At 35.6% G+C, this 12,002-nt stretch overlaps 1 protein-coding gene across 1 annotated transcript; it reads left to right on the forward strand.

Moving 5' to 3' along the window:
- Window positions 1-9,755: 9,755 nt before the first annotated feature.
- Window positions 9,756-10,691, forward strand: LOC311185506 (olfactory receptor 14J1-like; the record flags this gene model as incomplete). The annotated part of the gene is made up of 1 exon (XM_084256131.1): window positions 9,756-10,691. One exon carries the CDS (start codon window positions 9,756-9,758, stop codon window positions 10,689-10,691), a length of 936 nt encoding a protein of 311 aa, XP_084112257.1.
- Window positions 10,692-12,002: the final 1,311 nt, after the last annotated feature.

The following is a 12,002-nucleotide window of genomic DNA, read 5'->3' on the forward strand; positions in this document are numbered from 1 at the left end:
TAAATAAATCTTAAAAAAATTAAGAATCACTCCATGAACATTTCCATCAGGAAGGTATAAAACAGTAAACATGAGTTTCTATTCTCATTGTTTCCTGAGTTACTCTGGAGTTGGGCTATCACATGATATCTGTGTACTGATGAGAACAACCAGACTCCCAGCAATCCTTGGTCCTTGTGGATTTTCAGGAAGGCTCTACCAACTCAATGGTTTCCATGAATAATTTACTGAGATCACTCACTCTGCAAAAGTGTCATTGTACCCTTTTTTGCCTCTTAAGATTCAATGGACCAGGCCTCCCTGGTGGCACAAGGGGTTAAGATATAACCTATGAAGCTATCTGCAGCCACTGCAGCATGAGTTCGATCCCCAGCCAGGGAGCTACCTACATGGCACAGCAGACCTCTCCTGACTCACCTGCTGCTCCCCTCAGTAGTGTATTTCAGTCGATCTGCCTGTTGTGTTCCCCACTCTGTCTCTGGTGAATCCTCTCACCCCCCACACACCTCTGGCCTGTACCCCAATTCTTATATGCATAAATAAATAAATCTTTAATAAAAAATTCAATGGACCGATTGCCATTCATGTCAGAGGAATGTTGGATAACACATTAATCAGTTAGTGCCACAGAAATAAATGTTTTTCTTTTTTATGTAATTTATATTTTAAAAAGTATTTACTGCATAGAACAGGAGTGTAGCTCAGGAGTCAGAGGGTGGTAAAAGGGTTCACAAGAGACAGCATGGGGAGCAGAATGGGCAAATTTACTGAAATGCACTGCTGAGTGGAGCAGCAGGCAATACAGTAAAATTTTGCTGTGCCATATGTGGGTTAGATCCCTGGCCAGGGATTGAACTCAGGTTGTAGTGGTGATAACACTGAGACTTAAACCCTAGGCCATGAGAAATACATGTTTCTAGATGTTAAAAGAGTAAAAAAAAGGAATACAAGAATATTAAAAGAATCCTATGCTAACAAAAAAAATAGATATATTGAAAAATAGGCAAAAAAAATCTTATGTGAGTATAATGCACAGTGATCAAAATTTAAAAGTCAATGGATAAATTAATCACAATGAATTCATTGTTATGTCAAAAGATGATGTATTGTAGATTCAAATCTGTTGATATATGTTCTCATGTCTATAATATACAACTTTTTATTTTTTAAGTGATTTTGGCAAACCAATGTGCTTTTTATCATATTTATTATTTTATATATTTTTACATCATTGTTCATTTTTGTACAATGTGTGCTTTCTTTTTTTAAAAGAATTATTTATTTATTCATACAAGAGCTGGATACAGGCCAGAGATGTGGAGGGTGAGAGGATTCACCAGAGACAGAGTGGGGAACAGAAGAGGCAGATTGACTGAAATACACTGCTGAGGGGAGCAGCAGGCAAGACATGAAAGGTCTGCTGGCCATGTGGGTTTCTCCCTGGCCAGCTGGGGATCGAACTCGTGCTATAGAGGCTGTGGATTGCTTCATAGTGTGGTGCTTAAACCCTTGTGCCACCAGGGAAGCCCCAATGTGTGCTTTCTTATCTCGGTTATAGTTTCTGAGTATTTTATTATGTAAAGAAATTTGTGTTTCCCATTCTGTTCACTCAAATTGTTCTAAATTTTATAAGAACACATGTCTTGTTGGATAGTGCCTCATCTTCCAGTATGACATCTTCATACCTGCTCCATTCCATCTGCCATGGCTGAACACTTCAAAATATGTATTTTCAGGGAACACAATTCTACTCCTAGTATTGTAATAAGTGAGTCAAGAAACTAATCAGGGCCTCCCTGGTGGTGCAGCGGTTGAGCACTGGGCTGTGAAGCTGCCCGTAACTTATGCAGGGCCAGTTCAATACCCGAAAGTTGGCGAGGGTCCCACATGGTGCGACAGACCTCCCCTGCTGCGCCCGCTGCTCCCCTCAGCAGTATTCTTCGTCAGTCTGGCTGTTCTGTTCCCCACTCTGACTCTGGTAAATTCTCTCACCCTCCCGCACTTATGACTGTACCCAGTGCTTATATAAATAAATAAATAAATAAATAAATCTTTAAAAAAAGAAACTATTTCAACTCATAATAAACTAAAATTATGAGTGAATTTAATTATGTAGTTATAAAAGTCAATGCAGATGAATATTCTTTTTTCTGTTAACTGCATTAGAAAGCAATTTATAAAGCAAGAGGTATATAATGTATTGTTGTGCTAGAACATGTGGAAAAGTAATATATTTTCCAATAATAGCATTAGAAGGTGAGTGGGAGTAGAGTGTTGGGAGCTTAAAGTAATAAAGGTGCATTGAATACACATACAAATGGACAGATCCATCAATTATAAGGTTAATAAAACAAAAGATATATATGGAAGCATGTTCTCTTACCTTCTCTGAATTTCTTAAAAGACATAATTTTGGAAATAGAGGTGTATAATAATATCTTGCTAAAGTTGTAATACAGAATGAATATAAATATATAGAATGAGTATAAATATGTAATAAATATATAGAAAGAATGGAATTATTTGTGTATATATATGTATAAGAGGAGTTAGCATAAGTGGATAGTATTTGTGTTAAGAAACATAAAGATTTATTGGTAAACCCTTCAGCAATGTGTGATATTGTGATATATATTTGGTTGTTGTCCACAGTTCTTGTCATAGAGATGTAATCCCTTGTAAATTCCTGACTGAGAGGTGTGAGTGAATTTCTTTTATTCATCACGACTTCCTTTTCCTCCATACCTGATTTTATGCCAATTATGTGTCTCATTGCGTGTGTTTAAGTCAATTCAGGGTTTTCTTTATATGTCAGTTAATTTGCACTAAATGAAAATAGCCATTTATAATCTTCTAAGGCCTCCCTTGTGATACAATGGTTAAAGTATCAGAGCTATCAAGCTATCACCATCCACTGCCACATGAGTGGCACACCATCCTCTGCCAGGGAGCTGACCCACGTGGAGCAGCAGACCTCTCATGTCTCATCTGCTGCTACCCTCAGCAGTGTATTTCAGTAGATCTGCCTGTTCTGCTCCCCAATCTGTCTCTGGTGAATCCTCTAACCCCTCACCCCTTGTACTCTGGCCAACACCCCAGATGTTCCATGAATAAATAAATAAATAAAATTTATAAAAAGAAATAAAATTTTCTAAATATGCTATAATCTTTCCATTAGAAGAGCACCAAAATATTAGGTTTGCTATATTGCTAGGCATTGTTTTGCACGTCTTATCAGTCCACTTAAACAGAATATCCTAACTATTGGTTTTCTAAAGTCACATCACCAAGAAATTCCTAGTATCATATTACTAAGCAGAGCTACTAGTTAAAATGAAAATGCATAAGAGAAAACTTTTGAAAATAAGTTTATATTTTTTATTTCACTTAAAGCAATAGATATTAAGTTGATATTTTGGAAAGGAAACAATTGAACTACATACATCTTACTACTATCTTAAAGGTTATAACAATCTGACTTGTGGCAACACAATGAAGAACATCAAATATATGTTTCGATTCATCAAAAAATCTGTAAAATACTGGTATCTATGAAATATTTTGGAATATCCTCAAATAAATAAATACTCTGAGGAATAAATAAATAAAAACAAAATAAATACTCTGAAGAATGGACTCATAATTTTGATCACAAATTTCAGTGAAAACCAGGATGGTCTGCTCCCCCTTCTAACATTTTTATAGGAAGAAGAGTGCTTTTAAGGATGAACATTAAAATACTGTGTTACAGGAAAGAGGATGTCACTTTCAGCTGGAAGGATTTGGGCCCAGTGAGTGCAAATTCCTTCATTTGATGAGGGATAATCATGTAAAGAGTGTTATTTCAGTAAGATGGAAACATGATTAACATGATTGAGTTGATTATATGTTTTGGATATTAATCCCTTGTGTGATATAAGGTTTCGAAATGGCTTCTCCCATTTATTAGGTGCCTTTTTCATCTAATGATGTTCCTTTCACTGTGCAGAAGCTGTTGAGTTTGATATAGTCCTGTTTGTTGATTTTTGTTTTTTCAACAAATTTATTAACCTTGGGGAAGTAGACGTAGTCCTAGAAACATGTAAAATATCAAAATTGATTATGAGGAAATTAAAATTTGAATGGAATAATGAGTTAGGAGGTTGAACAAAAGACTTTAAAAATGAACATCTCAGTAAAAAAGGTCAAAAATTTGGCAAAATTTAATATTATTGATAAAAATGCAACAAATTGGGTTTAGAGGGAATGCAGTTCAACATAGAAAAATCAGTATATAAATTCTTGTTTTATTCATGACACCAAACAAAAAGGATTCATTTCCCTTTTTAATTTAAATGATAATAGATTCATGCTTTGGAAATCATATCCCCTTTGTGCATTAAGCAGAGGTAACTTATATTTTGTTATTCCCATGTTTATAGCTTTGATATTACCAAAACCTCATTGAAATTTAGAGAATATTTAGAAAATAATTTAGAGATCATGGTGGCCAACATTCTTACAAATTCCATGTGTTTTTCTACTTCTGTGTAGCTGTCATGAACAGTTATAGGGCCTCAATTCATCTCTCTCTAGGAAACTTACTACTTAAAAGTGAAAACATTTTAGCATCTTCCTCATTTGGCTACATCTTCTCTATGACTTTACTATTGTGAAAGGACAGATTTAGTCCTGCAAATACATGACTATCCTTCAGATATTAATATCTGAAAGATTCTAAAATGTTTCTTTTTTATTCATTCCTTATCTGATTGCCAGATACGAGTTCAACAACCTACAAACCTACACACATTTATATCAAAATATTTTTAGACTTATTTACTTATTGTCCCATATCTTCAGAAACCTATAGATTTTTCTTCATTAATTAGTAGAGGAGATATTTTTTCCAATTCAGACAGATACATGAGCTGCATGCATAACTTAAATCCTTGGATGCTATTCTTAGATTACAATTGTGGGTGAATTGATCATTAATTACAAGTTTGTTTTAAAATGTCAGTTTACCTGAAAACTATCTAAATTCTATTTTGTGGTGTTTTTAGGACTGGAAAAGCTCACATTTCTGAAATGAGAGCCTGGGATAAGACATGTTTTGTAATAATTGAATGCACAGTGTCACCTTTTCTAATTTGAATATAACCTTTAAACAATGAGTTTATTTTCAATAATTCTTATGTTTGTACTAGGGAAAAAACATGGAGTACACACCCAGGCTTCTTACAGAATGGGTATTTGTTACTACCTCACTCAAAGTGAAATTAGTTTGGCATTTAGTGATAAATATTAGGGAGAATTTAGCTGCATCATTGGTAGTTATCTATTGTGAATTAACCCTTTTCAGATAAAGGACATGTCTAACAGGCATCATAACCTAAACTATTTATTAAATTAATAACCCGTTAATTCAATTAATAGAATAAAGATTCTATTGGATATTTCTGAATTTTTTCAAAGATTTGTACAATAAACACACCTAAGCTGAAATTCCAGGTAACTATGTGTATTCATTAAAGAAACTCAATAGAAAAATACTCTGTAGGAACAATGAGTGTAATAGCAAGTTTTAGTTTCAGGGTATATTGGCCCCAGAGTATTTACCCTGAACACCAAATACCCACAGCAATAAGACATTCTGCTTGTGCAAAGAGATTGCATAATCTGATCTCCAGTGGCCAAAGAAGGATTGAAATGGACTTACTTTTTCTTCAAAGTTCACACTCTTCTGAATGGTACTGAATTCAGAGGTTAACTTTGAGTTAAATGCAGCTGCTCACACTGATAGCTTCTCCTTCTGCTGTGGATAGATGTTCTCAAATATGTTCTGGTGAGTTTCCTTAGGTTCTAAAAAGATAGATTACACAGAAAAATGAAAGCTCTAAGCAACTGGTTTTGAGTGGGTGAGAACACCAGTCAGTACTATTTAACTTGTAAATTATGTGCATAAACTATGATTATTTAAGGGGAAATTAGGGATCTGTTAGGGACCATTGTAAATTCCTTCCATTCCAGAAACATTTTGTGGAGTGCAATTCCAAACTCCTTAGTAATGCTTTCTTTAGGTAACATCATAGAAATAATGCAGAATGAGCATATAATGGTATGATACTGTCAGATATTCCCTGTATTCATATTATTCTATGACTCATAAGATATAGGCCATGCTTTCCAAATCAGAGGTAACAGATAATTGTTGAAATGTGGCAGAAAAATTTAAAAATGAAGAATGAATCAGATATTCTAATCAAAGTGAAATAATCACATTTCCATCTCCAAAAAGTTAAAAATTCAAAGCAATCATAGATGAGAAGAACATAAGCAGAGACCATGCTTCTTGTCATAACCATTCATCAGGACTTCTGATTGTTTCTGAGTTAGAGAAATTTCAAGAAATTCTGGACTGGACATGTGCATGGTCATTATTTTAATATTTCAAAGAAATGAATTTACAAAAAGTAGCATGCAAAATCATTAAATAGATTGTTATTACATAATCAATGACTTTTGTAAGGTTTTAGAAACATTATATTGACCTAAACATTAAACATCAATGTTCAGAAATATTGATGTTTTCCTAAACTATGATAGCAATCTTAGATTTTGAGTATCTCATATTATAGTATAGGAAATGATTTGTGGACACTGAAATAGTATAACTAAAGATATAAAATCAATGTAAAATTCTTATCAACACGTAAGGTAGGAATTTCATTAACATAAAAAGGGCCTAATATTATATTCTTAGTTAAATTGATATGTCATAAAGACAAAAAAAAAAAAAAACCCTGAAATAATTCTAAGAATCAGCAAAAGAGACAATTAAATCCCTTCATTCTTTCCTGCAGCTGTAGTTGGTATCACAGGGAGTTAATGCAAAAATATATAAAGCAAGTCTTAGTTAAATCCGTGTAACCCATAATGTGGCAAGTTTACTTTTTTTTTAAAGATTTATATATTTATACAAGAGCTGGGGTATAGGCCAGATGCGCAGGAGGGTGAGAGAATTCACCAGAGACAGAGCGGGGAACAGAACAGGCAGACTGACAAAATACACTGCTGAGGGGAGAAACAGACAAGACAGGAGAGGTCTACCATGCCATGTGGGATTCTCGCCAGCCGGCAGGGATCAAACCCATGCTGCAGAAGCTGTGGACAGCTTCACAGTGTGATGCTCAACCGCCTGAGCCACCAGGGAGAACCCAAAATTTACGTTTACTTTTGGGTGAATCAAAATAGTTTTGGGTAAAATTAAATAAACTTCCATGCATGTGGAATGGAGACTTTTTTTGTTTTTCTAAACAAAAAAATAAGCAATATTCTCCCACTTAGAAATGGAAGTTTCTGGAGGTTCAATATACCTTGTCTACCTTGATAAGTAGGTGTGTCATTATAATCTCTAGAAACCTCAGGTGTCTCTCTTCATTGTTGCTTAGATATAAAATTATCAGGGTTAATTTAAAGGTATTTTAAAACTCCAGTGGACCACACCTAGACATACACATACCCACATGCACACACACATATTGTCCCAAATTTTTAAAAAAGATTTATTTATTTGTTTATTTGTTTATTTATACAAGAACTGGGTACAGTCAGAAGTGCAGGAGGGTGAGAGAATTCACCAGAGCCAGAGTGGAGACAGAACAGGCTGACTGATGAAATACACTGCTGAGGGGAGCAGCGGGCGCAGCAGGGGAGGTCTGTCATGCCATATGGGACCCTCCCCCGTGGCTGGGAATCGAACCGGCATTGCAGAGGTTGCAGGCAGTTTTGCATCCCAGCGCTCAACTGCTGCACCACCAGGGGAAGCCCACATTGTCCCAATTTTTAAATGTTTACTTGTGTGTGCAAGGGGACTGTCTCATCTATGCCAAGTCCTCTCCATCCAGCTCAGACTTGAATAATTTCCCAATTAATTTACATAGTTCACTGCAGAAGCTTGAAGCATCCATCACCCCCAGCTTCTCAGCAAATCACTGCAGGTGCATCGTGGATTTCAGGCTGATAAACTAAAAAGGAGGATCATTTCCGTAAGTGTCTCAGGTCAGGTTGATTTAATTGCTATAAATGAGCAATAAACACATTCACTCATCACTAAGAAATAATTACTCTATTATGTGTTTCTATTCCTTATATGCTTTATTCTATGCTTCTATGCATTTACAGATCCTGAGAACATGAAGTTTATATAATATCTTCCTTCCTCCTACGTCATCCAAAAAGTGGTCAGGTCCCATCTCAGAAAAAATACTTCAAAATGAAAATTTTCAAGTCCACCTTCGTAGGCTTCTCAATAGCTTTTGCAACTGCACTACTTTTCAATGAACATAGTTTTCTTCACTGCAATTATCAAATGAATTCATTGAACTCATATATATATCATGCTTTATTGTTTCATTGCAAATGATTTGGGATCTCTGCTAAATAATTTTCTGCTTGCAGAAATTATGCATTGAAGTTTGAACATATCGCCTTCATATTTTAAGTTTATTCTGTGTCTACTTTATGAAATAAACCACATTATTTATTATTTCTTTATTGAATTTTACTGTAGTGCATGGTTTGTGATACTGTACACAATTTAGGACTCTAGGGTACACCACTTCAAATACATGTTATCACTAGATGTCTTTCTTCATAAGAGCTGGCAATTTTTTTTATTATTGACCAATATGTTGAATGTAAAATCATATCACATAGTGTACATTTTATTAAATTAAAAATTAGAGTAAATGATATTTTCTTGTGTGCATTAGTTATGCTATTTTCTTAAGCAAATAACCTGGGGAAAGTCTGCTGTTTTGAATTTCTTTTGGGAAATCAACAATGTTAATTAATTTCTGTTATTTTATGATAATGACAAAGATATATATAATTATTACATAGATACTTGTATTAATTATTGTATTTCATATTTTTATTTATGGAGAAAATAACTATGAAAATAAAGCTGTGGCATTTTTCTTCTCAAATGTAAAACTCCACTACGAATAGTAACTAATATATTTTTTTAAAGGTTTATTTATTTATTTATATAAGCACTGGGTACAGTCAGAAACGCGGGAGGGTGAGAGAATTCACCAGAGCCAGAGCAGGGAACAGAGCAGGCAGAAGGACTGAAGTACACTGCTGAGGGGAGCAGCGGGCAGCAGGAGAGGTCTGCGCGCCATGTGGGACCTTCCTCCAGTGGCCGGGGAGCAGCCGGGGATCGAACCGGCGCTGCAGAGGCTGCAGGCAGCTTCGCAACCCAGCGCTCAACCACTGCGCCACCGGGGAGGCCCAACTAATATTATTATAAAATTCCACTAATAAAACCTTGTGGTTGGAGTACATTCTGAATAGATAGAATGATGACTGAAAATGAATAGGTAGCTAAGAAACATTTGTAAATGTGAGTCTTTGAACTATATAGAGCTTTTTATTAAATCAGTCATTGTTCCATATTCCTATTAACACACCTATATGTTTGAACAATGCATGTTATTTGTTCTATTATATATTTACATTTTTCCTAAACTGATTGAAAAGGCAATATTAAAATTTATAATCTTTCATACCTAATTTTCCATGACCTGACTGTAGGTGATTTAAAATTGGTCAACATGATTTGTGATTTAAGATGAAGTAATGACTTGCTCAGGTATCTTCATGCCTTAATTCATTGAGTCCAAGATGGCTTAGGGGTTTAAATAACAATTTTCTTTCCAATAGTTTCATCTTCTCTTGCACCCAATATCACTGGGAAATTAAGGACTATGGCTAATTTCACTATGAACGGGTTTCTTCTGGTAGGATTTTCTGCCAAGCCTGAGTTAGAACTGGTCCATGCTTCTCTGTTCTTAGTCTTATACATGGTGGCATTAACTGGCAATATCCTCATTATCTCTGCAATTTCCATGGACAATAGTCTTCACTCAGCCATGTATTTCTTCCTGAAACATCTCTCCTTTCTGGACCTGTGCTACATTTCTGTGACTGTGCCAAGGGCCATTTACAACTCTTTCGTGCACAGTGGCTACATTTCCCTAAGGGAATGCATAGTGCAGTGTTTTTCTTTCATTGTCTGTGGTTCTGCTGAGCTGTCCATGCTCACAGTGATGTCCTATGATCGCTACGTGGCCATCTGCCTTCCACTGCGTTATGAAATCATCATGGATGCAAGCACTTGTGTCCATGGAGTCCTGGGAGTCTGGATCAGTGGGGTCATTTCTGGAACCATGCACACAGCTGGTACTTTCTCCATCCACTTCTGTGGTTCCCATATCATTCATCAGTTCTTCTGTGACATCCCACAACTCCTGAAACTCTCTTGTTCAAATGAATATATCAGCGAGATTTGGATCAGTGTCTTCTTGTTACTAATGGCATTTCCTTGCATTGTCTTTATTGGAACATCCTACATCCAGATATTCTCTACTGTGTTGAGGATGCCATCTGCTGAGGGAAGAGCTAGGGCCTTTTCCACCTGCCTTCCCCACCTGGCTGTGGTCATATTGTTTGTTTCAACCAGCGCCTTTGAATTTTTCAAGCCACCTTCTGACTCTCCAAGTACACTGGATGTGTTTCTCACTATTATGTACACAGTTGTGCCCCCAACAGTCAACCCAATGATCTATAGCCTGAGAAATCAAGCTATAATGGCAGCTCTAAGAAAGGTTGTCAGAAGAAGGAAAGCTCACCTCTATTGTTGAGATATATCTGGTAATTATTGGTTGTGAGGGGAGCTAGAAATATATTGGGGACTATTGGTTGAAATAAATTAATATCAGCAAAAAATTATGTGAGTTTAATATAGAAATATACTGAGGTCTCAAGGTCCTAGGAATCTCCAGATACTTCAGGAAAAGTTCTTGAACTTGGAGTCTCTCAATGAAGACTTTATATAATTTACAAGGAAACATTTCAGAGTTCTAGGCAAGTACCAGGTGTGTATAACTCCATGATGTTGTCTGCTCATTTAGAAGAACAAGGAAGGTTGTTAAAATTTACCATATTTAGAGCTTCATCCTCAGTGATCTGGGAGTTTAAGCCCTTCCCTAAATATTGAAGTTTGTCTTTCTTTGATGTTACCTATTTGTCCAGAGGCAGAAGTTTCTAAAATGCTGCCTTTTCATCCATGGCATTTTTACTGGGCACAATTTCTCCAGGACCAAGGCAGTTGTGTCTTTGTTCTACCTTGTGTCTTTTAGTTGGGGCCAGGAAATGGAGACCAAAATATGTTATATTTGCTTTAACAACCTTATAGTAGTCAACCAAGACTTTACATTTAACTAAAGAGATGAGAATAGAGATGTTGCTATAACTTGTGTTCTGCGTAATATTAATATTCACACATATAACTCTATAAACATTACTTCTGCAAATGCAGGTTAAAATCTCACTCCACAAATCAATGTGTGGAAAACATTTATATAATTTTTAAAAAGTTAAGAATCCCTCCATTGGCATCAGATCATTTCCATCAGGATGATACGAAACAGAAAACATGAGAGTCTGTTCTTATTGTTTCCTGAGTTCTCTGGATATGGGCTATCCCATGTCATCTGTGTACCAATGAGAACAACTCGACTCCCAGCACCCCTTGGTCCTTGCAATGCTCCACTAAGGCTCTATCAACCTCGAAGGTCTCCATGAGTAATTTACTGAGATTACTCAGCAAAAATCTCATTGTTCTTTCTTTATATCTTAAGATGCAATGGACTAATTGCCACGTATGTGGGAGAAATGTTTAAATAACAGCAATCTATTAGTTCCCCAGAGATAATTGTTTCTAAACGTTAAGATGGTTAAAAGAAGAAATAAAATATTATTAAAAGACTCCTGTGCTAACAAAAATAGATGTATTAACAACAGACAAAATTACTTATGTGAGTATAATGTGCAGTAATCAAAATTAATGTCAATGGATGAATTAATCAACATGAGTTTATTGCTTTTTCAAATGATGATAGATTCTAATTTGTTCTGTTGGCATATGTGTTCATGCTTATAATATACAAGTC

The sequence above is a fragment of the Talpa europaea genome, assembly GCF_964194135.1.
Source record: "Talpa europaea genome assembly, chromosome: 2".
In the NCBI taxonomy this organism is placed as follows: domain Eukaryota; kingdom Metazoa; phylum Chordata; class Mammalia; order Eulipotyphla; family Talpidae; genus Talpa; species Talpa europaea.